This window comes from Ogataea polymorpha (assembly GCF_001664045.1).
Source record: "Ogataea polymorpha strain NCYC 495 leu1.1 chromosome Unknown OGAPOscaffold_6, whole genome shotgun sequence".
Lineage (NCBI taxonomy): Eukaryota > Fungi > Ascomycota > Pichiomycetes > Pichiales > Pichiaceae > Ogataea > Ogataea polymorpha.
In genome coordinates this window covers 450,151-477,699 of record NW_017264703.1, presented here as the reverse complement: position 1 = coordinate 477,699, position 27,549 = coordinate 450,151, and the positions used below count along the sequence as shown (strand labels likewise).

Below are 27,549 nucleotides of genomic sequence, written 5' to 3'. Positions count from 1 at the left end.
TCTCCTAGCAATGTCAGAGATATATTAAATTAGGTGTGGGGATTATATAAGCGAGATCAGCGAATGGTGCTTTCGCTGAGCATTTTTATGCTGGTGAACCCAACGCCAAGCGAGCTGTCGATATCGGAACGCATGGCGTTCTCCGAAAGAGGGCTGAAAACCTTGATTGAGCGCACGTGCGAGTCCTTCCCGTTCTGGTGGTTGGAGAGAAAGCATATTTTTATGAGGTAGCACTTGAGTAGGTTGTCACTCCGAACACCTTTGAAGAATATATGTTGCCAGCCAGAAGGCTCGAAAAACTCTTTGGATGACACCTCCATCAAATCGTGTTCGCCCGATCCTGCGAGCACGAGAATTTTAGATGGCGTGTACGACTCGTCCAGCTGGTAATTGAAGTAGAAGGAGAGTCTCTGCACAGTCACTCGTTTTGTAAAATGTATAGTGATGAAGTGTGGCTGCTGGCCATCGGACTGCCAGTAGCTGAACGGTGAGTCTTCGCGCAGCTCCTTGATACCGTAGCCGTGCTTGTACGTGGAGACCCCCCACGCGGCAAGATTACCGATGTCGATCAGTCCAAGATGTTCGAGCTTGCGTATTCCTGTGGTGAACAATTCCTCCTCGTCGGACTTTGCCGCGTTGTTGAAGTGGCCGTCTGTTTCGTATTCGGAGCCGTGCACAGAGTCCTCCTCAAAATGCTCGTCCTCAGACTCGTGCACGGGGTGCACAGAGCTGTCCGAGAAACGCGACATGGGAACAAAATGTTTTTTCGGCTTTTTTATCTAGCAGCAGGAGTATTTTTTTTTGGGCAGTGCCAGATCGATCTGGTCGAACGCAAAATCAATCGGCTCGAAGTTGAGCAGGATCTCGTGGCCGATTTCCGCGCACTGCTGGAAAACACGCTCTGCGTCCTGATACCGGCGCGCCGATGTCTCTAAAACGTCCGTTTTCGCGTCACCAATGAGTCCTGTCGGCAGACTCTGGGCAAACTCTACGGCCTGCCGTCGCGAGATCTGCTGCAGGGCGTGCTGGTCGGTCTTGTTGCCCACGATCAGAATGCGCAGCCGTGAATTGTTGCAATGCTCCACGATCTTGTCGAGCCACTGCCGAAGACTGTAAAAAGACTGTGCATTGGTAACGTCGTAGACCAAAATAGCAATTTCTGCACCGCGGTAGAATGCTCGCGTCATGGCGTTGAACCTTTCCTGTCCCGCCGTGTCCCAGATCTGCAAGTGCAGCTGGTCTCCAGCCCTGGTTTTGACGGCATGCGACAGGAAATTCGCACCAATAGTGGCCCGGTAGCTGCTCGCAAAGTACCGCTGTACAAACTGCGCTCGCAGAGACGTCTTGCCAACGCCTTGGTCTCCTAGCAGAACCACTTTGAGAGACCTTTCGGCCATGGCATACAAGAAAGTGAGTAGTATTTTTTACGACAAAAACCGTCGATCGACGCGTCCATTTTATTACCATCCGTCATTTTCTACAAAACGCTCTAAATCTATCATTCCAGCGCAGAAAGGAAGTGCTCCGCTTCGAGAGCAGCCATGCAGCCGGTTCCTGCAGAGGTGATGGCCTGTCTGTAAACTTTATCTTGGACATCACCAGCGGCGAAGACACCAGGAATGGAAGTCTGGGCAGTTCCTGGCTTGGTCTTGATGTATCCGGTCTCATCGGTTTCGATCTGATTCTCAAAAATTTTGGTGGCTGGAGTGTGTCCGATAGCATAGAACAGACCGTTCACAGCCAGGGTGGACTCCTCGTTAGTCTTGACATTCTTGATCTTAAGACCGTTCAAAAGCTTGCCATCTCCCAGAGCCTCGAGAGAAACGGTGTTGAACAAGATTTCGAGCTTTTCGTTGTCCTTGACACGCTTCTGCATGATCGTCGAGGCTCTCAAATGGTCCTTTCTCACAAGCAGGTACACCTTAGACCCGTACTTGGTCAAGAACAATGCCTCTTCACAGGCAGAATCTCCACCACCAACAACAGCCAAAGGCTTGTTTCTGAAGATAGGAACCGCACCGTCACAAACAGCACAGGCAGAGATACCCTGTTGCCAGTAGGTCTCTTCTCCTGGCAGGTGGAGTCTCTTGGCAGAGGCACCGGTGGCAATCACAACGGCGTCGGTAGTAATTGGATCAGCGTCCTCGTTGAATTCAGTCCACAGTTTGAACGGCCTCGAAGAGAAATCAACCTTGGAAATAGTCTCTGTAATGATTTCGGTGCCGAATCTCTCGGACTGAGCTCTCATTTGCTCCATCAGCTTGCTGCCGTTGATGCCTTCTGGAAATCCTGGGAAATTCTCAATGTCGGTCGTGGTGGTAAGTTGTCCTCCAGCAGCAATACCGTTGGCCATCATACCTTCGTACAACACCGGCTTCATTTCTGCACGGGCCAAATAGATGGCAGCGGTGTGGGCAGCTGGCCCAGAACCAATAATTGTCACTTTGTTATGAACCATTCTTGTTTGCTTGATAAATTGAAAGGATGTATAGAACTGTCTAAGGGAAAGGAACATACAATACTTTAAATACTTTTTCACGTATTTCAAATATTTGTAATCCGCGAAACATCTAGATCGGTGGCGGGGGTGGCGGTGCAAGATTTTATCGGATGGCCTAGAGCACTCTATCAAATGATGTATTAGGTAATATTACAAACGTCTGTGGCCAGCTCGTTGCATGCGTAATGGGGATGTACTTGCTGGCCCCATTAGTTTTCGCTGATCAATTTTTTGCCCAGAACAAACTCCTTCACCTCTTTTCGACAGCAGATGGCTGGATTCAGAACCACGCTGCTCAGCCAGTATTCCAGAGATTTGCGGCGACTCTCGAGAAACGCAGGATCGAATCTGTCCTGAAACAGACCGGATCGTGGAGGAAACTTGGGCAGTTCGGTTTTTCCCGTGTACTTTTCGAGCTTGTTTCGCAGCTCGTCAAAATCGTTATATCGTTTGCGGATCTTGAACCGAGCACCTCGCACCGTCTCGAACTCGATTGTCCACAACGCATACTTCCCTCCGTTTATTCCTTGAATTATTGTTGGCTCTGCAATCGTACAGTTTGAGCACCAGACCGAATCGTTAGCAAACAGCTGTTCGTTGGAGTTGTTTTGCAATGTAATTGGATGAGGCACCAGTTTTGTCAGTTCGCCCAAATTTTGGTCCAAATGAGTGTGCTCATCTGACATGCCAAACTGATAAGTTAAAAAAAATAATTTGGGGTAAATTATTTCCATTTCACGATGGATCAAATCAACAAATTGATACCCTTGTGGAAACAATTGTATTATAAATGGAAGTCTCTGAGAACAATTCCGTTGAGAAAGAAGTTTTTTGTTGGTTATGATCTGACCGGGAATACATATTGGGAGTTCTTTGTCGAGCGCAAAAAGGGGATACGACCCCGCAGACTTTACCAGCCATATAAACCCCAGGAATTCATTGTCGACTACTACGAAAACATCCCTGTCCAGTGGCTGCAGTGGCTTAGATATACGCGGCTAAGGCCACCCTCGCTGGAGGAACTGGTGGAGGACAAAATGAGAATAGAGAGAATTCAACAACTTGCCCGGCTCAAAGACCAACAGCTACATTATCAAGAGCTACAGAAAGACGAAGCCATAGGAAGAAGCATGGAAAAGGCATTGAGAAACATTGAAAAATAATACATCGGCTATACGTTCTCCATGTTCTCCTTGTCGCGCTCCTTCCGAAGGGTATCAACCAGCTTGCTGACCAACACTGAGCCATATTGATCCAGGAGAGTTTCATCATGGCCAGGAAGCAGTTTCATGGTCTTGTTCAACTGAGCGCGCAGACGGTCGGTCACAGAAGGGTCGATCTCATCCTCGTCAAGGAGTCTCGCTTGCAGCCTGCGCAAGTCCATCACTATTTTGTCGGCTATGTCTGATGCAGACTCCGGCTTGGGTTTGTCCAGTCTCATCCCTGCCAAACGAGAGCGGACGTTGGAAGTGGGTGAGATATCAGAGCGCGAGGAAGCGGAGCGAGCTTGTTTAGAGGAGCGCACAGAGGGAGTGCGGGTAAAGGTTGGCGAGTCGTTGGCTGACAGTTTGGCAGCAGGCAGCACTGTGGAAGGCGACTTGGACGGTTTGTTCTGGACGCTGGGTCTCATAGGGGTCAGATCCGGTTTGGAAACAATCTTCCTCACAACCTTAGGCGGCGAGACCGGATCTTGAGTGTTGCTGGATGTAAGCGGCGACGAAAACAGGGAGTCAGAGCCCGAGACCCCACTGCCGAGCGTCCAGCCGAACATGCATCCGTCGTGGCTTGCAGTCATAACAGTTTTCGAATCGCTGTCAAATAGCAAACCGATGATGGTTTCGGAATGGCCCCATTGAGAGCTCAGCAATTTTCCATCTTTGAATTGAAATAAACGGATACATTTGTCAGGAGACGAGGTGAACATCAGGCCATCGTGAATCTCAAAGTTGTCCACCTGAAGTGGGTCAAAATCCTTGTTGAAAAGTTTCATGGACCTGACATATTCAAATGTGGTGAGGCTGTAAATGATTATGTTTTTGTCATTTGTGGCAACAACCAGCTCCTCAGGGGTGACACCAAAAGTCATAGCTGAAGTCTTAATAGAGATGATTTTCTCCTGAACAACAACAGGGCCTTCATCCTTGATTTCAAGCTTGTGGACAGAAAGAGTGCGGTCAGAGGACAATGCAATAAGCATATTTTTTGTAAATAGCATCTTTATAACATTTCCTTTGTGGACAGTCAAGGTTTGGAACAACGCCCAGCCGTCTGACCCTTTCTTCATAAATAACTGAATGGTTCTGTCGCGGGAACAGGATGCAGCAAATGCATACTCCGCTATCGTGAACATTACAATGTCGTTGATGCTCGACTCATGGGCTCGCACTCTCATTGATTCTCTGTATCCTTTGAGGAAATCATCCCTTTTTTGCAGGAAAACCAGGGTGCCAAACCGATCACCTAGTACAAGATCCTGGTTGCTGCAATCTAACGCGTTCAGCGCATTATCAAGCAAGTCTCCAGGAGGCAGAGTGATGGAATGAAGCAAAACAAACTCTTTATTTTCCAACCGTTTCACTATACCATCTTTGGTCCAGAGAAGTATTTCACCGTTGAAACAACGCTTCAATCCGTTCAGTTTCGAAGCCAGCGAGCTGATCAAAATTTTTGGACTTCCTGTTTCTAACAGGTCCACGTAAAGAATTTGTTCGTCTTGCAGATACACCAAGGTCTTGAAATCGAACAACGGTTGCAATGCCATTATTCCCGACCGCTTGACAATTTTCGTCGGCGAACTTGGAGTTGGACGGATAGTATCATTAATAGGAGCGGTAAACACCTCGTTCAAGGGTATAATGTTGAGCTCCTTGCCGCCTATTATCAAGTCCTCATGGATATGGTCGATTTTGAACTGATTGATGTCTGATGGCAGTTGGTATATTTTGCGGAGAACCATAGACTCGTCGTCCAAGTTCATGATTCCCAAATCGCCTTGATCAGACATCACAATGAGCTCCGAGAAGTTGAGACAGTCGATGTCAATGAAGTTCGAATTGAGGAAGTTCTTCAACAGCACATTTCTTCCCTTTAAAATAGTACCCGCCCGCGCGGCATCCTCTCTCCAGACCTTAATGTGGCGCAGTCCAATGGTGATAATATGGTCATCGTGCCAGAATAGCTTGTTGACGATCGAGGAGCACTTGTTACTTCCCCTGAATACAAAGCGTTTATTGGTGAACTTCCACACTATCAAGAACCCGTCATTCACCAGTCCCAGCGAGCACAGCCTTTTAGAGTCTGTGGAGAAACAAAGCGAGTTGATTCCAAACTGGTGTTCCTGAATGATGTAACTCGGACGACACGAGCAATTTCTTGCGAGAGAATACACCAGGATTCGCGGTTGATAGCCAACTTCCCCCACAGCAAGCAGCTTCTTATCGGGAGAAATGGCAATGCAGTTGATAGACCTCACTTTGTTGGCCAGGGGCGACGAACCGGCATCGTCAGACTTGCGTATCTTGAGAGTTCGGGTGCTAGGAGACTCGTACAGGTTATCTCTTGACTCCTCAGCGCTCAGAGAGCCATCACGGGATATCAGTTCTGGGTCTCCACCAAGCGGAAACCCGTACTCATCGACTTTGCTTGTTTTTGGTGCTACCAGCACATTATTGGCACAAAAGAACTTCTGCCACTGTACCTTCAGTTCTTTATCGACTCTGCACACCACAACGCCGCCGCTAGCAGTGTACGCAATATAATCATCCTGCGCAACAAACTGGGCTGGAGTCTCGGACGACGTGCCGTATATTTTTTCTATGGTGAGCTCGCTCATGATAGATCAACAATTGTTTATATTTTTTTATTTCTGTTTACCCTTACATAAGCTACGCGTCGATGGAACTGCCCCAGGACATAAAACATTTATATGTTCTTTGGATAGAGGAAGAGCTCCGGAAGCACCAGAGTGCGGGCTCCAGGTTGGCTTTCACGTATATGAGAGCTGTTCAGAGCGTCAAACAATGTCCTATGATGGTTCGTCTGCCCTCGCAGCTGAGAAGTCTTCGGTTTATAGGCGACAAGATGGTGGCGACCATGCGCAAACGGCTACAAGAGTACTGCGAGGAGCACGGATACGAGGTACCAGACGACCAGCAAGAAGAAGAGCCGGAAAAGGCCGGCCGCAAACGGAGCTCTGAGAAAGACTCAGAGGGCCCCAAAAAACGACGGCAACTGAAGTCGGCGCGCAAATACATCCCGCAGCGCAATACAGGCGGCTATGCGATTCTGCTGGCTCTCTATGTGCATGATCCAGGCTGTGATGGCCTGACCAAAGACGAAATCATCAAGCATGCCGCACAATACTGTTCTACAAGCTTCACTGCCAACCCTAGCACGGGACAGTTCTACTCTGCATGGGGGAGCATCAAGACTCTAGAGAAAAACGAGTACGTGCAGTCACGTGGACACCCGGTGTACTATTTCCTAACGGAAACTGGGGTCGAAGTGGCTCAAATCTTGAAAGCAGTCGAGGAAGAACACAAGAACGAAAGTCAGGATGGAGTCGACAGCTCGCCATTTTTGAAGCGCACAGAGGACAGAATGGTCGATGTCGAGCGCATCGACACGTGGATACCTCCCTTGGCGAAAACAGCAGGCAAACCAGCTAATGTTGGAAACGTTCCTCACGAAATATGGAACGGCGGAAGTTATGAGATAGAGTTGATACTGGATAACAGAGAGGTGCGGTCTAGAGAGGAGCGCGATTTTTTCTCCGACAAGCTGCTCGGCCATGGAATTAAGACCTCGGTGCGTGCTCTGACAGTCGGCGACGGCGTTTGGGTGGCCCGTCATAAGGAGTCAGGCAAAGAGGCCGTTTTAGACTTTATTTTTGAGCGCAAAAGACTTGACGATTTTGCGTCTTCTATCAAAGACGGGCGCTTTTTCGAGCAGAAATCGCGACTGCTAAGAACGGGCATCAGGACCATATTTTATGTGGTGGAAGAACAAATGTCCAGTGACGTGTCTCGCTTTAGCGACGCTATCCAGACGTGCATCTCCATGTGCATCACAAACTCCCGTTTTCATGTCAAAAGAACAAAGGACAGTGATGACACTGTTTCGACGCTTGCGTCGCTTTCCAAGAGAATCCAGAAGTTTTATAAACACCAATCGCTGCTGGTTCTGGAACCTCGTGACCTAAAATCGCAACATGAGTACGGCCAGTTACTATCACGAGTTTCTGCCGATAACCCAGAATTCCAATGCGTATACAACTTTGTTACGTTCCAGTCGCTGCTCTCAAAATCCAACATGGTGTCGGTCAGAGAAATTTTCATAAGGATGCTCATGACTATCAAGGGTGTGTCTCTGGATAAGGCGATAGCCATCCAGCTTCACTACGGAACGCCTAAGAACCTGATTGACAGCTATGCAAACTGCACCGACGACAAACCGCGCATGATTCACGACGCCCTCAAGAACCAAATTGGTAACCGCAAAATAGGGGTAGCACTGAGCTCCAAGATCTACGAGGTCTGGGGAAAATAAGGTTGACAACTTTACACCAGAGCCTAAAAAAATTCCTAGAACCATCTATCAGAAAACAAAACAAAAGACAGAGAGACATCAACTTTAAGACGGAAAAGGTACGCAGCAGGAGTCAAGCACCAAAACGATTGGGAACAAAAGACAGACATCCAAATAGCAGTTGCTCTTACTTTTTCCAATTGTGTTTCTGGGAGTGAGCTGTGTATAATAAGGTGTCAGATAACTGTCAAGTTAATTAGTTGGATGGTATATGAAATAGCAATCGATGTGGATAACCAAGCTGAACCTCAAATATCGAACAAAACAAAGAGTTCGCATTTCCCTCATACTTGCATGTGCTGCATTTATGCTCTTGTTCCTTGTGGTACGATCGTTTTTTCTGGAGAATGATGAAAGGGTAGCTGGGAGCAGTGCAATTGTTGTGAACAACGACTTGGCTCAGAGGCCGACTTCCAAGAAAACTGCCAAGGAGTTGTTGGCCCAAAAAAAGAAAACTCGTGAGAGTGTCTATGACAACCTTAGTGTCGAGGACCGCGAGAAGATGCGAGTCATCAACCAGCCATCTCCTGATGACCCAAGGGGCCTCAGGTTGGAACTAGGCCATACGTTCTTCAAGTCTGTGTTCAACGTGTTGGACAAAGGCAAGCCCAGGGTGTCGCCTCTTACGAAGTACAAGTCCACGGAAAGAATATACCACGCAGGCTACGAAGTGATGGGCGATGGCCCATCGTTGTCAAAAGAATATCTTTCCCGGTTCTTGCAGCTAAGTCGAAGTGAGATAAACTCAATGAAGAAAAGCCATTCATTTGTCACTAGAAATCTCCCGGAGACGTATCCTATTGGTCTTTACTCCGGAAACGGCGTGGTGTACGTTGGAGGAGGAAAGTTCAACTGGCTGGCTTTGCTTTCAATTAAAACCCTTAGGTCTGTCGGGTCCAAGTTACCCGTTGAAATTCTGATCCCGAAACTGGATGAATACGAAGTTGATTTGTGTACCACGATCTTCCCAGCTCTGAATGCCAAATGTATATACATGCCCAAGCAGCTGGGAGAGCAAATCAGTGAAAGATTCTCATTTTTCGGATATCAATACAAGGCCCTGGCACTAATGCTATCGAGCTTTGAGAATGTCCTGCTGCTAGACGCAGATAATACACCTTTGCATGCGCCAGACCACTTGTTCGAGACGGAGCCATTCACCAGCACGGGTATGGTCATCTGGCCCGATTATTGGAAACGGTCTACTTCTCCTGCATTTTACGACATCGTCAACATCGAAATCGATGAGGGCCACAGAGTCAGTCATGGGTTCCAAGAGTATGGAAAATATACAACTCCCAATTCTCCGCCAGACCAGGCTCCTCCTTTGCATCAACTCAAAGGAGCCATCCCGGATCCTTCGAGCGAGTCTGGTCAACTAATGCTTTCCAAAAAGACACATTCGAAGGTCATGCTTCTTGCACTCTACTACAACATGTATGGTCCAAACCATTACTATCCTCTTCTTTCGCAAGGATCAGATGGCGAAGGAGACAAGGAGACATTTATTGCTGCTGCTCATGTGCTGAAAAAGTCATTTTACCAGGTCAAGAAAATCATCAAGAGTATTGGAAGATGGGCCAATGATGAATTTACAGGAAGTGCGATGGGACAGTTCAACTGTCACGAGGATTACAAACTGTACAAAAAATACGAGAATAGCTTTGAGCATGTGGATGAAGTTCCCAAACTGCTTTTCTTGCACTCCAACTTCCCAAAGCTCGATCCATGGTCTCTTAAAGTGGATGAGGTCATCTACGACCCCGAAACAGGTAAGCGTGAGCGACTCTATGGAACAGAGTATCTGGAAGCACTGGGCTTTGATTTTGAACGGGTCCAATGGGAGAACATGAAATTTTACATCTGTGACCTTAATTTGCATCCAAAGCTTTTTTCTGACCGCGATATAGATCATGACGAGCTTTGCACTGAAATCAAAGAGCATCTGGAATTTCTGAAAAGCACCACAAATTAATAGAAGCAAGTCATAATTCAGATATATTAGTTTTTCAAAATTTGTAGCAGATCGTTCCAATCGTCGATTTCAAGATATTTGACAAATTTGGCCTCTCTCTCGCTAATCTCGTCGTTGATATTGTACACCTTGTAGCCAAGCCGACAAAGCGCCTTACTAGCCGAGCCACCCTTGATAATAATGGCTTTATCACAGTAAATCATGCTCAAGACGTCTGTGGAGGAGTCGCCCACGTACATGGCTCGATCATTCCCAACGAGTTCCTTGGTGAGTACCAATTTATCGTAGCCTGTGCGAATGTCTATGTCTGTCACGACATTTCCTGTGCATATACCGTTAGAATCAAACTCAAACTCGTTGACTAGTATCTGATCCGGCTGTTTTTTGAATGATGCAAAATACTTGGCGATCATCAATCCAGTCCAATTGATGCTCAAAACACTGAAATGCATATTAGTGTTGCACAGGTGGTTGTAGAAATTCTCAAATCCGGCTCTGATGGGTATTTTATTGACCAAGTTCTCAAAAGTTGACTTTCCTATGCCTCGAAAAACAGCTAGGCGAACCGCTTCGTTGATGGAGCTTTTTTCGCTGTCTTTGATGGCTTTTTGATACATTATTTCCCGTTCAAGACAGTCGCGTAAACTATACGATTTTCCCGGCAACACTTCGTTCTGAAACCTGTTAAAGCTGTCCATGTATAGTTTAAAGAAATAGTCGTATCCAAACTCGGGATTTTTTCCAAGGACATCAAATATAACCGCAATGGTGTCTTTAGCTGTAATTGTGTCGTCCCAATCACTCACAATGCGGGAAATACCCTCATAATGGCGAGCCAAATGCTGGAAATTTTGCACTTTATTCATGAGCGGTTCAATTGTTATATTCTCTAGGTAAATCACAAAAAAATGGCTTGAGGTGTAATTCGAATTACATATGGTCCTCAACGTCATTGCTGCGTTGACTCTATCTGCGATACATGTTCCCAGCCTAACTTACACCTTACATACTAATGCTCACCACCGGCTGTTTCCTCTATTAGGCCGTCTTTGGAACTCGTTGTAATACTGGCCTTGATTCTGTCTCTGTCCGTAGCCTTGGTAATTGTTGTAATTCTGGTTGTTGTAGTTGTTGTAACCACGATTGTAGCCTTGATTGTAGTTGTTATATCCCTGGTTCGGGTAGTTATTATATCCCTGGTTCTGATAACTGTTTTGCGCCGGAGGCTGATAAGCCTGACTTTGAGCCTGCTCCTGATACATGTGAATGAAACTTTTGTATCCGCCAACACGCATCGTATACATTGTGTCTCCGTGAGGACCAATGTGAGGCCTGTAGTCGATGTCGTTGCTGGGTTGGAAGTTCCTATTGTTTCTGTAGAACTTGTTGGAGCTGTACACGATCTGGTCCTTATCCTGCTGCGTCAAAAGCTTCAGATGAGGTCTATATCCTGCCAAAAGCATGGACTTACTGTTCACCTTGGCTGGTAATCTGTACTCCATGGCCAAATAAGTATCGTTCGAAATATCGAAATATTGATCTGTTGCCACGTCCAGCTCATATTTGAGTGTTCCCTTGGGGTCGAATTTGTCCATGATGAACACCTTTCCGGCCAATCCGGTTTTGCGAGCATGAATGTATATCTCCTCTTTGTTTTTCGTTTCGTATAACTTCAAGAACTTTTCAAAGTACTTGTTTTTGCGACCTAGAAATAGCACCTCATTGCGGTTGGTATTGCGCTCGATTTCGTATTCGGTCAATTGCGAATACTTTTCGCGCACTGTCTTGAGCAAACGAGTCTCGTCAATAAATGGAAGCAGGCATATGCCCTGCCATGCCATCTTGGCGCCATTCATATCGATTTTGAAATCCGTAGGATAGAAATCGATGATTTCTGAATGAGGCTCAGACATCAAAGGTCTGAAAACCTCCGGTAGATTGTGACCTGAGGCAGCAGGAAGAACACTCATCAGTTGTTCAAATGGCCTGAAAGGCGTTCCCTGTATAAATTCAACCTTGATATCCGACAGATTTGTGAAATCAGCAGCAAATGGGGCATAATGGTATGGATAGTACCAATTCCACGAGGGACATCCTTGGAAATAGTATAGTAGTGCCCAGGATATTCCCTCCACATAGCATCTAACCATGTCTTTTCTAATCTTTTCTATTTCCTCGGCATCGGTGGTGTCGAACTTCTGCTGGTAATATCTTGTTTTGTAGCCAGGTTCCCAGAGACGGATAGAGTCAGTTGTATCTATAACTTCAGCATCTGACTGCTCAGAGTCGGAGTTGAAGGCGGTCGATGCCGATCTCTTTTTTTCAGAAACATCGATCGGCTCCTGTTCTTCGATATCTGCTTCTTTCACAACGCTTACAGCGCTGGCGTTTCCGTTCGCCTCAGTATTATTGAACAAAGCCTTTTTGAGAATATCTGCAACATTTTTGTTTGCAGCGTTGGCTTTGGAAATAGTACTGATGTTTTGAACGATCTCGCTGTTGGTCATCTTCAGTCCTCCAGCAGTCTCGCCTGTAGTTAGACTTGTTAGAGTCATATTTTGTGTAGGCATTATTGGTGCTTTTTCCTTGCCCTTGGTGACCGTTTTGAGCAGCTGGTTCTTGACGGCGTTAGTCTGCTCCCGTTCCAACTTCCGCCGCTTGTCGTTCTCTTCTCTGCGTCTCTCGCCTTCATACCGCTTACGGAAAATTTCGTCTTCCTTTTGCGCGAGGTGGCTCATCAGAGTCTCAACACCTTCTAAATTAAGCTTTCCATCACAGGTCAGGTAATCTCTCATACTTGGCAAAACACGTTTCCAAATATCCACGAGGATGTCGATACCGTTGTCGCGAACGTCTAAAGACGGCAAATGCGGCAAGAAATCGTTACCAACAAAGAAACACATGAAAACCCAGTCGTCAATGGCACGTTCCAGATCAAAATTGAATGACAAACGAGGGATGTTTAGCTCAACTTCGAGATATTCTCGTAATATGCTCACATGAAGCCACAAAAACGGCTTCTTCTGATCGGCAGCCAAAAGTCTCTGTCGCGTGGCTTCGTCCATGTTCACTTGATCGGCTAATTTCAGCTGTCTTTGAGCTTGGTCCTTTGCAAACACGTCCTCACGGAGAACTTTGAAATGAGGTTCGTGGGTGGCCAGACCCAGGAAAATCAAATCGGCATCCAATCCATAGATGCAATGTGTGGTGTTTGGGTTATATTCTGGGTCCGATCTCTGAGATCTGATAAAGTTCATGATCTTGTGCTCTCCTTCTCCAGGCACTGTCGCGTCACTGATGATCACTTGCAAGCTTGCCCATCCAGGATCATTGGCAAGTTTGTATGCCACCCAATATCTAAGCGAACGCGCAAGAATGTCCATGAACGGTGTGCCAGGAGTAATCGAGTTTGAGTCCCACGATTTCTTTCCCTTGATAGCGAGGTCAATTTCCTCACCTCGCATTTCTCTTTCCTGAATCTGCCGTTCCAGCTCCTCCTGTGCCAGGGCCGCATCTCTGGCCGAACGAAACCGTCTAGACCGCTGCTGGTTCATCTTTGCACGAGGAGCAACGCCGTCCACGGCGATCATAAGCAGTTTACGTGGACGAGCCATATTGAGCACACGATCTGTGTATCTGAAAATCTCCACCATCATCTCTGCCTCCGTTTCTGGCGGGGGCTTATTTTCTGGGTGGGAACACGGATGAACTATACCGTTCATGTCCAAGTACAGATTATCGAGCTCTCCATTAGGATTTGGATTGGAGTACTGGACCGGCTGTTCCACATCTCCCACCACTATTGGCTCTTCTTCTATCACCGGAGAGATGATTTTTGGATATTTACGCGAAAGCCATCTGAAAAGTGCAGGAACACCCATATTGACTTCTTTGTGATAATTTTTTAAAAATTCAGTAGTCAATTTTATTTATGATTATCTCAGCCAGATAAATAAAGAGGGGACGAAGATCGTATAGTGCCATGATCCGATTAAAAAATACAACACGGCTACTCAGCACGGCGAAATCGTCTTTCATCCATGATTATTCCATTCTGCCCACCAGCATACAGTACCGACTGCCGTCAAAAGAGCATCCCGCGCTGCCTGATAATCATTCCAACATCATTCGATACATTTTGGAAATGGGCGAAATTGAGGGTTTTGACTGGCAAAAGAATCTGCAGATGTTCCAAAAGTACCCGATGATGACTACAAAGAGACTTGAAAAACGCACAAAAAGACCCTCGAATGTCAGAATGCTCTCGTCTGACTTTATCGAGGACTCGTTGTACAACCCGTCGTACGGCTATTTTGCGAAGCAGGCAACCATATTCCAGCACGACGAGCCTATTGTGTACAAGGAACTGGGTGGTCAGGATGAGTTTATGCAAAAATGGATTTCTGCGTATGATCAATACGACCAAAAAATGGTGCCCACTCTAAAGAATAGCAAGGAGAACCACTTCCAATTGACGAAGCCGTCGTTGCAATTATGGCACACTCCCACGGAGTTGTTCCAGCCGTACTACGGAGAGGCATTGGCGAGATATTTACTGGTGAATTACAAACTAAACCAGTACCCATACAACGATCTCACCATCTACGAAATAGGAGGAGGAAATGGAACGCTCATGACCAACATTCTAGACTTTATACAGAAAACACAGCCCGAGGTCTACGAGCGCACAAGATACAACATCGTGGAGATCTCATCGCGTTTATTTGACAAGCAAATAAAAAACAAGAGCAAACATAGCCACAAGGTGCACCTCATCAACCAGTCTGTGCTCGACTGGAATAGACCTGTGCTCGAGCCGTGTTTTGTTGTGGCGCTCGAGGTGTTTGATAATTTGGCACACGATGTGGTTCGCTACGATATCAACACCAAACAGCCTTACCAGGGATACGTCGTGATTGATGAGAACAATGACTTCAAAGAGGTGTTTTCACCTGAACTGAACCCATGGACCAAGCATTTTTTGAACCTTCGTGAACAGAGCAAATGCGCAGTGTCATCACTGAAAAATCATCCTCTCAACCAGCACAAACTGCTACAACAGCTAAAAAATGCGTTCTACCCCTTGAGAAATAATTTGTCGGACCCTGAATTTGTGCCTACGAGACTACTAAAATTATTCGAGATACTGAAAAAATACTTCCCCAACCATCAGCTGGTGTCGTCTGACTTTTCAAGTTTCAACAGCACCGTCCCGGGCTACTGCTCGCCGCTGGTCCAGACAATGCACAAAGACAGGATGGTCAACGTCGACAGCTACATGGTAAACCAGGGGTATTTTGACATCATGTTCCCTACTAATTTTGACGTGATGAGCGAACTGTACCGGTTGGTGGTTGGCAAACTATGCAACACCAGCACCCATGCAGATTTTCTGAGCGTGTGGGCCGATACAGAGGTCACAACTACCAAAAGCGGAGAGAACCCAATGCTTGATCTATATTCTAACGCATCATTTCTGTACAGTTGATCAAAGTCAAAATGGGGAAAAGTTTTTTTTTCCTTATTTTTTTCATGAATATGCACAATTACGTCTTACGAATTAAAAATATGTTCATGAAATATGCATCATAGTTCCAAGCCTTTTGTTTTAAAGCCTAAACGACAGCCCAGTAAAAAAAGAGCTTTTTTTTTTTCACACGATCATTATGGGGAAATCTCTCTTTACCAATACGACTGAGTGCAAGGACTTGTCCTCTCAAACGTCGTCCGACTCCAGCAGCAACGGATTTTTCTCGGCTACGGATAGCTATCTCCCCCAAAGAAAGCTGAAATCCAGACATGTGCAGCTCATAGCCATTGGAGGCTCCATTGGAACGGGTTTGTTTGTCACGATTGGAACCGGACTGGTCCACGGAGGCCCCGGCTCTCTTCTGATTGCCTTCACTTTTTGGACAGTCATCATTTTAATGCTGACTACGGCCATCGGTGAAATCGTCTGCTATTTGCCGACAGCATCTCCATTCATCGAAATGGCAGGACGCGCAGTGGACGAGGCTGCTGAATTTGCAAGTGGATGGAACTTTTTCCTTGTGGAGGCACTCTACATCCCGTTTGAGATCACTGCGTGCAACACCATGGTGCATTTCTGGAGAAGCGACTACTCTCCAGGCATCGCTTTTGCAATCCAAATTGTACTCTACATTGCATTCAATATCTGGACTGTGAGATGGTACGGAGAGAGCGAGTTCATTCTCTCGATCACCAAGCTGATTCTGGCGATTGGACTGTTGTTCTTCACATTCATTGTGATGGTGGGGGGAAATCCGCAGCATGATGTGTTTGGCTTCCGAAATTTCAACATTTCACCATTTGCAGAGTATGTGACTACTGGATCTCTTGGAAGGTTTGAAGGATGGCTCGCCGCCTGGGCTAAAGCAGGATTTGTGTGCGTTGGACCGGAATATCTCTCCATGGTTGCCGGAGAAGCACGTAACCCTCGCAAGACCATGAGGACAGCTTTCAAGACAGTCATTTACAGACTGGCCATCTTTTATATCGGTGGTTCGCTATCTGTCGGCATCCTGGTCGCTTGCAACAACCCGCAACTTATCGCTTCTGTCACCAGTGGAAAAACCGACGCCTCCGCATCGCCATACGTCATCGCCATTCAAAACCTCAATATCAAGGTTCTACCGCATATCATCAACGTTGTGATTATCCTCAGCGCATTTTCTGCTGGTAATTCATATTATTACTGTGCATCTCGTCAACTTTATTCTCTTGCGAAACGTGGATTTGCTCCACGGTTCCTTTGTTTGTGCAACGGCAACGGCATCCCTATTTTCTCTGTTGCCGTCACCACCGTTTTCGCTCTTTTATCACTCTTGCAACTTGGACGAAACTCTGCCGTCGTGCTGAACTGGATCGTGAATCTCTGTACTGGCGCGCAACTCATCAACTACGGTTGGATGACCATCACCTACATCGGGTTCTATAGGGCTGTGCAAGCACAGGGCATCAACAGACGCTCCCTGCCGTATAGATCATGGTTCCAACCGTACTCGATCTATATTGTCACGTTCTTCGTGTGGATCCAGATCTTCGTCATTGGATACACCGTTTTCCTGCCCGGCTGGTGGCAGGTTTCTGACTTCCTCTTCTACTACCTGATGATCTTCGTCAACATCGGACTGTTCGTCTTCTGGAAGGTTTTGAAACGCACCAAGTTCATCAAGTCCCAGGACGTCGACTTAGTGTCGGGCCTGGAAGATGTCGAAGCCCACGAAATGGCCATTGCTCTGGAGAAGGATACCCAGAGCGACAAATGGTACGACACTGCGCTTTCGTGGATACTGTAGTTTGATTACAAATTCATAGATTATTCTAGATAAGTATTTTTCCCGTTTTTGTTCCAGAAAAATCTGGCTCGAGATCTTGGCTGTGCTCGCTTAAGTATAAAGCCTTGCCCCCAGAGTCTTGTTTCTAATCATCATTCTTCTTATCAATGCTTCTGATTTGTCCACAGCTTTGCAACTACGCTGACTACCCCGTGTTTAGTGTTCAGCGTCGCGTGACGCCCGCTATCTACAGACTGGAGGATGAAAACAACTATTATGTGGTATTCGAACAGACATGTCAGAGACCCTTCTTTGAGGACTACGAGTTCGAGATCCGTGGCAGAAAGCTTCTTGTGAGCTGTGACAAGGATGATTTCTATAAAGTGCTCGACATGCCCGATGACGCCGATCTGAGACGCGATATTGATTTGCGCATGGTGAATGGCGCACTGCTGGTAGCAATTCCGAAAAGGAGACCGGTCAGAATCTCCTTCAACACCTTCGACGCCTCGTTCACAGCATTGCCTGTTCGCAAAGGAAAACACAACCGTTGCACAAGAAGACACACAGAGATCTTATCGGAGTCGGAGCAGCCAGAACACCTGAAACGCATTCCTATCGAGACGCCGCAAAAGGAGCAGAAGCAGACAGTGTCCGAGTTGAGTGGGCCAAGTGGGTCTGTGGCGCATGTGCCGAGGGAAATCATGCGTCCAGAGGCAGACCTGAAGAAAAATTATACCACTATGGAGCGTCACACTAGCCTTTCCCCAAAATCTTACTCGCCAACCATCGAGGACGTTGTCGATGAAGAGTTTGCTCAATGATCTATTCTGCATGTACATTAATAATGGATTATTTCATGGTTTCTACAGATACCCATACTGTAGAGGTTGTAGCTGTTAGCGTGCCACCGTTCCCGGCATGATATGGTCGTCAAACACGATCTGGAAAGCTGCGATGGACTCAGAAGTGTCGGCGCGGCTGGACTGGTTGGATACATCAGAAACCGTCCTTGACAGCTCCGGCAACGCCATCGCGTGCACGGGAGCGCTCAATCGCCTAGGATAATAGCTTTGCACATCTGCTATCATGTTGCTGTCTATTGACGATGATGGCCTGTTTTCTGGCAGGACACAGGTAGTCATGGTAGAGAAAGGCTTAGCACGCAATTTCTGCACAGCATTAATGCGAATCATGGGACACAGTCTTGTCCTTTGAGGACTTTCCTGCTCAAAGTCAGGGAAGTGCACTATTTCGACGTCAGCATCGTTTGAAACAAACATCCTGCGCAATTTGTCAAACAGCCCCAGCGAGAAACTGTTTGCAATGGAATATAATATTCCCATATCGACAATCACAGTCATAGCTTAGGGACCCTTTCTTTTATGTACTAAAAATTTCTTTTCGGCCCGAAATTTCGGATTTACTCAATACCGATGGGGCAAATGAAAAGGCAACGCTGTTTTGCCTCACTATGATTGGCGTGGTGGACTCGCTGCTGAATATGCTGTCCTTGTACCCGATATAGTCGGCTATCTCGCGCTCGTCCATCGCCGAGGACTCGGCCGTGGAAATCGAGCTCCAGTCGGAAGCCATGCTGTTGGTGTCGCTATCGTCCGTGCTGACGTAATCAGAGAGAATCGAATCGAGCAGGCTTTCCTTGCGTGCATGCGTTGCGGCCGGTTTGGCTAGCTGTGCGATGCTGAGCTTGAGATGGATGCGCTTAGCGACAGTCGACTTGAGATAGCTGGTCCACAGCGCGATCAGGTCGTCGTGGCCTGGATCGATCAGGTTCTCCTGGCTTTTTTTGATAAGCCTGTCCATGGCAGCTTTTCTTTGCGAGTCGCTGACACTGGATGGACGAGGCTGTTTTTGGACTGTGCTTGTGCGGTTGAGCTGTGGAGTCTCTGGGCGTGCTATTGGCAACGAAATCGTGATTGACTCGGTCTTTGTGCGCTTTTTGCGGCCGCCAAACACTCGCCGTTGACGAATGTTGCGCCATTTCTGGGCGGCACGTCTCTTACATTTGCGGACCAGAAGCCTGAGCATTGTCAGCCATCCGACCTTGCGCTTGACGGCGTTTGATCTTCGAAGAGTGCCCGTGGACTTGACTGACCTGGTGGTCAGCTGCCGGCGCAGAGACGGTTGTCTGGACGGCTCAAACGGGGCCACTGCACTCTTGGAGGATGCAGCCGACTTGTTTCGAGCGAGATTCGAGTGGCTGGAGGGCGCACTTTCGTGGCCCTCCATCAGCTGCTGGAGCAGCTGGCTGTTGCGAATGTCCTGCGAACCGTCCACTCCCCACGTAGATGTCAATGTGACATGTTTACTGGAGCGCAGATATGGATTATCGAAAACTGTGGTGAGACTGGAGGCAGTTTTCTTGTGTGTGTGGAGAGCATGGACCGACTGGTCGTACCTTGAGGAGCTGACACTTTGGGCGTCGTTGATCAGCGCTTTCCGCTTGTCGGTGAGCATTTCTGAAGCTACAGTCTCGTAGCTGGAGTCAGAACGGCTTGTATGGTCAACTTCAATCATGGCGAAACTGGACGCAAAGCGTGAACTTCCCAGTATTATATATGTAGATGGCTGGTTTATCGTCTGAGCACAGCCAGGAAAATTGCAACCGTTTTTCAAACTCAAATAATAATATATCTGCACTATTTTTATCATGACTGATAAAGTCTATGTAAAATATCTGGGCTCGTCAAATACATGGAACCGGTGCTCGCGAACACCGTCGCCATAGAATATCGAGGGGAACCTCATATCAGGCGGCACGTCCTTCTCATCGATTCGTTTCTGTGAGTACGTCTCATCATAGTGTCCATTTACAGGGATCACAAACTTGCCGGCCTGCACCTCCGTGTCTGTGATGGTGCCCCTGCTGATTCGGGCATAGCCTGTGCGTTTCATCTTTTTGTACAGAATGTACTCGCACCAGCGGTCGTCGTCCGTCGGGTCGATGTCGTGCATGCCCGATTTTTCGCTCACGTAAGTGTTGTAGTTGCCCTTGAGAGGATCTGTCACGAGGTAGCTCAGCAGAACCATTGGCCGCTCCGAGCTGCCCATGATGTCTGCAACCGCAAGGCTCTGTAATCTGCGGTCCTCAACATCTTCCTCCTGTCCGGAATGGAACACCACCACGTCGACCAGTTCGCCGTAGCAGTCCAGCGTGGCATGGATGGCCGGGGCCAGCTCTCCGACTGGCGACGGGAGCAAGTGGTGGGTGGAGTTCAGAATAGGGAACTTGGACAGCAGTGCGGCTCCCCAGGTGTGCTTGTTTGGTCCCGGCCCAAAGTCGACGTACATCTCGAGCTCCTCTGCGATTCTCTGAGTCAGGTCTCTATTGCCCATGATGATTCTTTGAGTGTCGGATTCGAGCAAACCGACAACGTCCAGCTCGAGATCCTTGATCAGGTCGCGCATGCGATGCTCTGAGGCCCACATATCGTTGTCGAGACCAAAATGGATGGTCCAGATACCTGCTGTCATGATTCTCGACTTCGGGTGGTACGGCTTTGGTTTCTCGAAATTGGAGCGAGCAAACGCTATCCAGCAGGATAGCAGAGTCAGGAGCACGAGGTGATTGGCCAATTTCCTTAAAACAGAGTGCAGCTGTTTGCTGTTGACCTCAAGTGGCTGGTAGTCATACACCAGCCCAACAATCATCAGGACAGACAGTCCAAGAACAATGTCGGATCTTTCACGCAACAGCGGTCCGCCAGGAACAAAGGCATATGCGACAACCCAAACATGCATGAGCGAGAGAATGATCGTGAAGAGGAAAGAGACGCAAAAAATGGCACCCAAAGACGTATGCTTCGAGACATGGTGGAAACACAGCGGGGTTATGTAGCATAACCAAAAAGCATACGCCATTCCTCCAATATAACCCAGCCATCCATTGAAAGCGTACAGCACGATGGCACCGAGCACTCCTGCATAGGTGACTTTCTTGTAGCCATTATATTTGTAAAGTCCAAAGAAACTGCCTGCACACATGGTGATCAGAGTGATGGCTCCGTGGGGAACAGGGATAGGCCCGCGAATAGGATAACCCTCCCAGTTCCAGAGAATGATGGTGGAAGAGTCGGTGAGCATGGCGCTCATGGAGTATATCAGAGAGCCGAAACCCATTGCGGTGAGCAAGAACGAGGGTTTTCTGATTTTAATGTCCTTCTCGGAAAGCGGAGCAGGATTAGGTAGTCTGGTGAAAAGTGCAGAGATGACACCCACAATCAGACCAGTCATGTTCCAGCCTCCAGTGTCCTTGTTCATAATTGGCCAGATCGGATTGTTGGTCCAAAATGCGAATTTTGCAATGGCTGAGAGTGTGAGGCCAAGAACGAAGGTGATAGCATAAGTCTTGATGGCCAGACTGTCTTTTTGATTTCCAAGCGTCCAGATGTCGCAGCTCAGCGATATGGTGGCCAGACCAATACCGGCAGCGGCAGTGAGTAGTCTGGAAGCTGGGTCAGCAACCAAGTAGGATCCCACGCCCAGCAAACACGAAACAGCCTTGATGATCTGCGGATAAGTGGCAGCCAATTTTGGAGTTCCTGGGATCAAAAGAAGAATAGGAGACAGCAGAGTCAAACAGGCAGTCTCGTAGCCCGAGATCCCCATGTGCCACAGAGGAAAGTACCAGATCAACAAGAACAGCGACGAGTACATGGACCAGAAAATAAAAGCGTTGATCACGTCCACTGTGAGCTGGAATAAAGATGCGCCTTGTTGAGTGGGTTTCGCGTGCAACTTTGGCTCTTTGGCCGTGGTCGTTGATGTTTTGAAGCTCGTGGAGAACATAGTGGCATCTTTGGACGTGGAAACAATTTCGATGGTGAGATCTTTGAAGTCGCAGATCGACCAGGCATCGAATCCAATATCCAGAAAAATTAGCGACCATTCACAGTAGGCGTAGTATGAGTATGCTCCTGGAACCTTGTGCACCTTGTGCTGGATGAAGAGATAGACGAGCGGCACAAGCATGAAGAAAAACGCAAATGCCGTGTATTTTCTGTATCTCCTGATCTTGGAGCCGGTGGGTGACAGCTTGGTGACAGCCATGTCCCAGGGAATGGTCAGAACGATATACGAGATCATGAAAATGTCATGGAAATCGTGGTCGTCAGTGGAGGTGATGTAGACCCATCCTCCGCAGGTGACGGTTCTTATCAGACCGGTGACAAGGCCCAAGATCGGAAAGATCGAGTCTTGCCTGTACAAAACAATGTAGCTGATGAAAAGCAGCAGAAATCTCGGCCCAGAAGTGAGAGCAATCAGAATCTGAAACACTGACCGCTCTGGATACCGGTCACCGATGGTGGCAGACACGCTGGGGAACCACTCATCGGGGTAACCATAGTGCTCGTTCTGGACGATCTTGTAAAAATGGAGCCAATAACCAACACCTAGAGCTGCCAAAAAAGCAGTCAGGGAGCACACCGTGTGAGCTATGGCAATAAATTGTGCGTTGAAGCTCAACAACGGCTGGGCAGTAGACGAATTGGCCATTGCTAAACAAAGTTGAACACTTGGAACAGAAAAATAAAAATACACCCTGGATCCACAAGTAGACGACATACACCCTTGCACAGAACAAGTGGAATCAAATATTTTTTAGGGAATAACTACTTTTACCCCTCAAATATGGCAGGTAAGTCCTCCTGATCCACAATCTAATGCCAGTCAAACCGTTTAAGAAAAGCCCAGATGTCTCGTTCGATGATATTGACTACCGCGACCCATTGGAGCTGAAGAAAGCTCAGGAGTCACTCATGAGAGAGCAGTTCATCAAGTTGGAGGTGCTCAAGATCGTGAGAAAGGCTCTTGAGAACTGTTTCAAAGTCAACGGCCCCAACGCATACGAGGACTGCCGCAACCTCGCTAACAGATACTTGGACCTGCTGCCAGAGAGTCGCGCACAGGGATTTTTGGGTTACCAGCGCAACGACCCGTCGAAATAGCGGTCTGCCAATGGTGGTTTAATTGGCCTTGCATGAATCACCTTATTTATTCTATTTATTTATTAACCGTGTGGTTGTGCAAGCCCGCCTACCCGTCTAATTTCCGAGACACGCAATCACCAGATTTGCTCGAAAATAAATAATTTGAGGTGCTGGGAAGCGAGCATTTCGGGATTCTATGGACAACATTGAGCCTCTAGAACCAACCATAGTGTAGAACAAGTTGCCGACTGGACGCTTAACGCCTCTGCAACTTCGACCGGCGAGCAAAATGCTCCCCTGGTGGTCGCCTCAGGAAACATCTTTGCACCGCCTCGGAGAAGAGACGTGCTGCCACCACCTTGTATAAATAGTGTCATGACCCCCCTAAAAGTTTCGGAAAACATCGATTCGAATATTCTACAAAATAATGTCTCTTGCTAACAAGCTATCCGTCAAGGACCTTCAATTCACAGGTAAAAGAGTGTTCATCAGAGTGGACTTCAATGTTCCTCTTGATGGGGACAAGATCACCAACAATCAGAGAATTGTTGCTGCCTTGCCAACCATCAAGTACGTTTTGGATCAAAAGCCAAAGGTTGTCGTCTTGGCTTCCCATTTGGGTAGACCAAACGGTGAGGTGAACAAGAAATTCACCTTGAAGCCTGTTGCTGGCGAATTGGAGTCTTTGCTGGGTAAGAAGGTCACTTTCTTGTCGGACTGTGTTGGCCCTGAGGTCGAGTCTGCTGTCAACAGTGCTACCGACGGCGCCGTTATTCTATTGGAGAACCTCAGATTCCACATTGAAGAAGAGGGATCGAAGAAAACGCCAGAGGGAAAGGTCAAGGCTTCGAAGGAGGACGTTGAGAAGTTTAGAAAACAATTGACAGCCTTGGCGGACGTCTACGTCAACGACGCTTTCGGTACCGCCCACAGAGCCCACTCGTCCATGGTTGGCTTTGAGCTCAACGAGAGAGCCGCTGGTTTCCTGATGGCCAAGGAGCTGGAGTACTTCTCTAAGGCTTTGGAGAACCCAGTTAGACCATTCCTGGCTATTTTGGGAGGTGCCAAGGTGTCCGACAAGATCCAATTGATCGATAACTTGCTCGACAAGGTCGACATCCTGATCATCGGCGGTGGTATGGCCTTCACTTTCAACAAGATTGTCAACAACATGAACATTGGAAAATCCCTATTTGACAAGGACGGTGCAGAGATTGTTCCTAAACTGATCGAGAAGGCCAAGAAGAACGGCGTTGAGGTCATCCTTCCTGTTGACTTTGTCACTGCCGACAGCTTCTCTCCAGACGCCAAGACCGGCTACGCTACTATGGAGGAAGGCATTCCTGACGACTGGCAAGGACTGGACGCTGGCGAGAAGTCCCGCAAACTTTACGCCGACGCAATTGCCAAGGCCAAGACCATTGTTTGGAACGGTCCACCGGGTGTCTTTGAGTTCGAGAAGTTTGCCGACGGAACCAAGTCCATGCTCGAGGCCTGTGTCAAGAGTGCCCAGGCTGGAAACACCGTCATCATTGGAGGTGGTGACACTGCCACCGTTGCCAAGAAGTTTGGTGGAGCAGACAAGTTGTCTCACGTTTCTACTGGTGGAGGTGCTTCTCTGGAGCTTTTGGAGGGTAAGGAGTTGCCAGGTGTGGTTGCTTTGGGAAACAAAGCATAAACGTGAAATCTATATACTGAGAAAAAAAATAATTAATTTTAATATAAACAATGGATCGAGGGGGAAAGAGAATGCCTTTGAGCGAGATTACCGGCAAGCTGGGTCTCAATAGACGGTCGGACCGTGTGTTGAAACCCAACCAGATAAAAATACGGCCTTCCAAGAGCGCCAATCGCGCGATTAACGTGGCAAGTCTCACCAGATCTTATCTCCATAAGGAGATGCAAACACGCACGAAATCCAACATTGACGAAATCACGCGCCAGATCGGTCTGCGACATCGATCTCCAGACCACGATTTGGCCACTGCTCGCCGCAGTGGCACGTTTTCGGGGATTCTGACCGATCAGCTCAATGATTACCTAACAAATATACACTCTGGAAACGCAGTTTTAGGGTACGATCAGCCGATCTCCAAGCAGCGATTGCCAACCGTCACAATATCGCGCATAAACGAGATTTCGCCGCAGTTGAGGCTTGTGGAGATCGACCACGACAAAGTGGTGGCTTTGGCGTGTTTTAAGCCCATATTCAATGTCAAGCTCAGGGTTGACGACCGCGTGCATCTGGGGTCGGCGTTTTACTGCTTTTGGTTCGAGGGAGCCAAAATCCAATGCTATTATCGTTGGTATAAAATCATGAGACATTAGTTTCCGGCCTTGGCCAGAACCGTGTCCAGCTCGGTCTTGTGCGCAGAGGCATCAAATGATGGCCACAGTTTCAGGTACGGAAGGTAATTATCCACAAAATCCAGACACTGGGCTGGCGTGCCATTTATAGAGAGGAACTTAAGTGCTGCCTGGACAGGAACAAAGTCCTCGCGTTGGAGTGCTGCTTCGAGCACCTTTTTCATATAAACCCAGTTTCCGCGATTGGCAAAGATTGTGAGGAACAGCAGGTCCATTTTCGTGACAAACGCAGCATCCTTGCGACTTTGGTACAGCTTGTGGCACAGGTTGTACAGCTTGTGGATCATCGGGGAATATCTGAACTGGACATCCGAGTCCTGTGTCGTGGATGCAAGCGTGATAAAGCCATCGGCATCGATCTGTGATCCGGCAACTACCATCACGGGCAACAGCTCCTGTACGTCTTTTTCTGTCAGCACAGGACTGAAGGTCTCTAGAATGGCGAAGATACGAGCGTACCGTTTATTGAACACGGCCGTATCTGTCTCCAGTCCTTCGTGGAACTCGGCAGACTGCAGCACGACCTCGACCAGCTTGGAGATTTCTTTGGCAGTCACGAGTCGGCCGCTGGCCTGTTTAGCCTTGAGATGGTTCTCCAGGCGGTCCAGTGGACAACTGGCAGGGTCTGCGAGATGCTGTTCTTTCAGCTGCTGGAAACGGTCCTCTGTCTCTGTGCTGGAACGTCTAGAAAATTGGGACAGTTGCGTAAGCACCTGAATAGCATTCATCGGTCTTCGCATGGTGTGAATGAACCTGAAGCCCGAGAAAATACTATCATCTTCCGCTGGCTGGGCCCTGTTTTCGTACTTTTCCTTATCCTTGGCCCACAGAGCCTCGAGGTTCATGGCGGCACGCCTCTCGGGCGTCATGAAATGCACAAAGATGTTGTCCCTTTTGCAGTCCACCATCACCCAGGTGTTGGGTTCTGCGCCATAATTGTTCATCGCATAGCTCGGGCCCTTTTTGCCTCTTTTGAGCAGTCTGCGCCGGAACTTGGCCAATTGACCGGAAGTCAGCAGCCCCTCGTGCGTCGACAGGCTCTTGAGCTGGTGTTTGACGTAAAAATTGAGTTCGAAGGTGGCCTTCTGCAGATGCTTGGAGCTCTTACCCGTGGCTATGATCATGAAGTCGGCCACCTCCTGGGCGCCTTCGTTGGAGGTCTGCTCGCTGTCTGTGCCACGCAGATCGAACACCTCGATGTCGGTCATTCCAAGCTTCTGTGCGACGAACTCCAGCAGCGGCTGCAGGGTGTCTGGCGAGTTGGCAGGAAGCTCGGGGAGGGGGGTCTGGTTGAGCACGGCGGGTTTCTGTGGCGTCTGGCGCAGATACCACGGCGCGTCTGACGAGTTCAGGCGCACGCCGAAGCGGACGTGCGGACGGCATAGCGTCGGCAGGACCCTTCTAGCACAGAGCAGTAGCATAGTTGTAATTGATTTTTATATTTTTCACCGTTTGCGCTATAGCTTGGTGTCGTGCACGACCTTTATATCTGAAAAAAATAAAGCAGTACGATAGTGACAAGACAAAAATATTCATCTTGCGCAGTGTCTCGCACGGGCCACCTCTTTAATACAAGTTTGGAACACCTCGAGAAACCACAGATTGTCTTCCATTTGCATGGAAAAAGAGCCGGCCACCGCGGACGATCATCAGAACAAGTTATACACTCCTATGTCAAACCAAGACCCTGTTGTGGATAAAGTGGCAGATATGGATCCCGGGTCAGGATCCGGGCCCGGTACCAACTCGAGCGGCCAGTTTGCATACGAGTACCCCAACTGGCGCGACAACGGCGAGTTCAACTTCTACACAGACAACAATCTCCAACTTGACATGGGCACACAGCAGCCCTTTGTACATACCTCACAGTCA

At 48.0% G+C, this 27,549-nt stretch overlaps 18 protein-coding genes across 18 annotated transcripts; 9 read left to right on the top strand and 9 right to left on the bottom strand.

The window, feature by feature from the left end:
- Positions 1 to 7: 7 nt before the first annotated feature.
- On the bottom strand, positions 8 to 1,355 carry OGAPODRAFT_17163 (uncharacterized protein). Its single transcript, XM_018354936.1, has one exon. The coding sequence runs from the start codon at positions 747 to 749 to the stop codon at positions 57 to 59; it is 693 nt and encodes a 230-aa protein (XP_018209290.1). The 5' UTR covers positions 750 to 1,355; the 3' UTR covers positions 8 to 56.
- Positions 780 to 1,397, bottom strand: OGAPODRAFT_9854 (uncharacterized protein; the record flags this gene model as incomplete). The annotated part of the gene is made up of 1 exon (XM_018358028.1): positions 780 to 1,397. The coding sequence occupies one exon, from the start codon at positions 1,395 to 1,397 to the stop codon at positions 780 to 782; it is 618 nt and encodes a 205-aa protein (XP_018209289.1).
- Positions 1,398 to 1,498: 101 nt separating this feature from the next.
- Positions 1,499 to 2,458, bottom strand: OGAPODRAFT_9853 (uncharacterized protein; the record flags this gene model as incomplete). Its single annotated transcript, XM_018358026.1, has 1 exon — positions 1,499 to 2,458. One exon carries the CDS (start codon positions 2,456 to 2,458, stop codon positions 1,499 to 1,501), a length of 960 nt encoding a protein of 319 aa, XP_018209288.1.
- A 195-nt stretch (positions 2,459 to 2,653) lies between these two features.
- On the bottom strand, positions 2,654 to 6,162 carry OGAPODRAFT_17162 (uncharacterized protein). Its single transcript, XM_018354935.1, has one exon. It carries the CDS (start codon positions 5,502 to 5,504, stop codon positions 3,672 to 3,674), a length of 1,833 nt encoding a protein of 610 aa, XP_018209284.1. The 5' UTR covers positions 5,505 to 6,162; the 3' UTR covers positions 2,654 to 3,671.
- OGAPODRAFT_14329 (uncharacterized protein) lies at positions 2,710 to 3,186 on the bottom strand (the record flags this gene model as incomplete). The annotated part of the gene is made up of 1 exon (XM_018353413.1): positions 2,710 to 3,186. One exon carries the CDS (start codon positions 3,184 to 3,186, stop codon positions 2,710 to 2,712), a length of 477 nt encoding a protein of 158 aa, XP_018209287.1.
- OGAPODRAFT_9851 (uncharacterized protein) lies at positions 3,241 to 3,622 on the top strand (the record flags this gene model as incomplete). The annotated part of the gene is made up of 2 exons (XM_018358023.1): positions 3,241 to 3,479; positions 3,550 to 3,622. 2 exons carry the CDS (start codon positions 3,241 to 3,243, stop codon positions 3,620 to 3,622), a joined length of 312 nt encoding a protein of 103 aa, XP_018209286.1.
- OGAPODRAFT_95381 (uncharacterized protein) lies at positions 3,241 to 6,162 on the top strand. Its single transcript, XM_018357735.1, has 2 exons — positions 3,241 to 3,479; positions 3,550 to 6,162. Exon 2 carries the CDS (start codon positions 5,509 to 5,511, stop codon positions 5,839 to 5,841), a length of 333 nt encoding a protein of 110 aa, XP_018209285.1. The 5' UTR covers positions 3,241 to 3,479; positions 3,550 to 5,508; the 3' UTR covers positions 5,842 to 6,162.
- Positions 6,163 to 6,394: 232 nt separating this feature from the next.
- OGAPODRAFT_102359 (uncharacterized protein) lies at positions 6,395 to 8,099 on the top strand (the record flags this gene model as incomplete). Its single annotated transcript, XM_018353109.1, has 1 exon — positions 6,395 to 8,099. The coding sequence occupies one exon, from the start codon at positions 6,395 to 6,397 to the stop codon at positions 8,045 to 8,047; it is 1,653 nt and encodes a 550-aa protein (XP_018209283.1). The 3' UTR covers positions 8,048 to 8,099.
- A 16-nt stretch (positions 8,100 to 8,115) lies between these two features.
- OGAPODRAFT_17160 (uncharacterized protein) lies at positions 8,116 to 10,740 on the top strand. The gene has a single exon (XM_018354934.1). The coding sequence runs from the start codon at positions 8,313 to 8,315 to the stop codon at positions 10,059 to 10,061; it is 1,749 nt and encodes a 582-aa protein (XP_018209282.1). The 5' UTR covers positions 8,116 to 8,312; the 3' UTR covers positions 10,062 to 10,740.
- On the bottom strand, positions 8,116 to 10,927 carry OGAPODRAFT_95378 (uncharacterized protein; the record flags this gene model as incomplete). Its single annotated transcript, XM_018357734.1, has 1 exon — positions 8,116 to 10,927. One exon carries the CDS (start codon positions 10,925 to 10,927, stop codon positions 10,088 to 10,090), a length of 840 nt encoding a protein of 279 aa, XP_018209281.1. The 3' UTR covers positions 8,116 to 10,087.
- A 3,114-nt stretch (positions 10,928 to 14,041) lies between these two features.
- Positions 14,042 to 17,424, top strand: OGAPODRAFT_17159 (uncharacterized protein). The gene has a single exon (XM_018354933.1). It carries the CDS (start codon positions 15,728 to 15,730, stop codon positions 17,378 to 17,380), a length of 1,653 nt encoding a protein of 550 aa, XP_018209279.1. The 5' UTR covers positions 14,042 to 15,727; the 3' UTR covers positions 17,381 to 17,424.
- Positions 14,044 to 15,549, top strand: OGAPODRAFT_9846 (uncharacterized protein; the record flags this gene model as incomplete). Its single annotated transcript, XM_018358018.1, has 1 exon — positions 14,044 to 15,549. The coding sequence occupies one exon, from the start codon at positions 14,044 to 14,046 to the stop codon at positions 15,547 to 15,549; it is 1,506 nt and encodes a 501-aa protein (XP_018209280.1).
- Positions 17,425 to 17,526: 102 nt separating the features above from the next.
- On the top strand, positions 17,527 to 18,183 carry OGAPODRAFT_9844 (uncharacterized protein; the record flags this gene model as incomplete). The annotated part of the gene is made up of 1 exon (XM_018358015.1): positions 17,527 to 18,183. The coding sequence occupies one exon, from the start codon at positions 17,527 to 17,529 to the stop codon at positions 18,181 to 18,183; it is 657 nt and encodes a 218-aa protein (XP_018209278.1).
- Positions 17,545 to 19,998, bottom strand: OGAPODRAFT_17158 (uncharacterized protein). Its single transcript, XM_018354932.1, has one exon. It carries the CDS (start codon positions 19,895 to 19,897, stop codon positions 18,743 to 18,745), a length of 1,155 nt encoding a protein of 384 aa, XP_018209277.1. The 5' UTR covers positions 19,898 to 19,998; the 3' UTR covers positions 17,545 to 18,742.
- A 21-nt stretch (positions 19,999 to 20,019) lies between these two features.
- OGAPODRAFT_17157 (uncharacterized protein) lies at positions 20,020 to 23,694 on the bottom strand. Its single transcript, XM_018354931.1, has one exon. The coding sequence runs from the start codon at positions 22,874 to 22,876 to the stop codon at positions 20,045 to 20,047; it is 2,832 nt and encodes a 943-aa protein (XP_018209276.1). The 5' UTR covers positions 22,877 to 23,694; the 3' UTR covers positions 20,020 to 20,044.
- Positions 23,695 to 23,737: 43 nt separating this feature from the next.
- Positions 23,738 to 24,997, top strand: OGAPODRAFT_102344 (3-phosphoglycerate kinase; the record flags this gene model as incomplete). The annotated part of the gene is made up of 1 exon (XM_018353107.1): positions 23,738 to 24,997. One exon carries the CDS (start codon positions 23,738 to 23,740, stop codon positions 24,986 to 24,988), a length of 1,251 nt encoding a protein of 416 aa, XP_018209275.1. The 3' UTR covers positions 24,989 to 24,997.
- Positions 24,998 to 25,059: 62 nt separating this feature from the next.
- Positions 25,060 to 25,511, top strand: OGAPODRAFT_9840 (uncharacterized protein; the record flags this gene model as incomplete). The annotated part of the gene is made up of 2 exons (XM_018358012.1): positions 25,060 to 25,457; positions 25,490 to 25,511. The coding sequence occupies 2 exons, from the start codon at positions 25,060 to 25,062 to the stop codon at positions 25,509 to 25,511; spliced, it is 420 nt and encodes a 139-aa protein (XP_018209274.1).
- Positions 25,080 to 27,175, bottom strand: OGAPODRAFT_17156 (uncharacterized protein). The gene has a single exon (XM_018354930.1). The coding sequence runs from the start codon at positions 27,096 to 27,098 to the stop codon at positions 25,635 to 25,637; it is 1,464 nt and encodes a 487-aa protein (XP_018209273.1). The 5' UTR covers positions 27,099 to 27,175; the 3' UTR covers positions 25,080 to 25,634.
- Between the last annotated feature and the right edge of the window lie 374 nt (positions 27,176 to 27,549).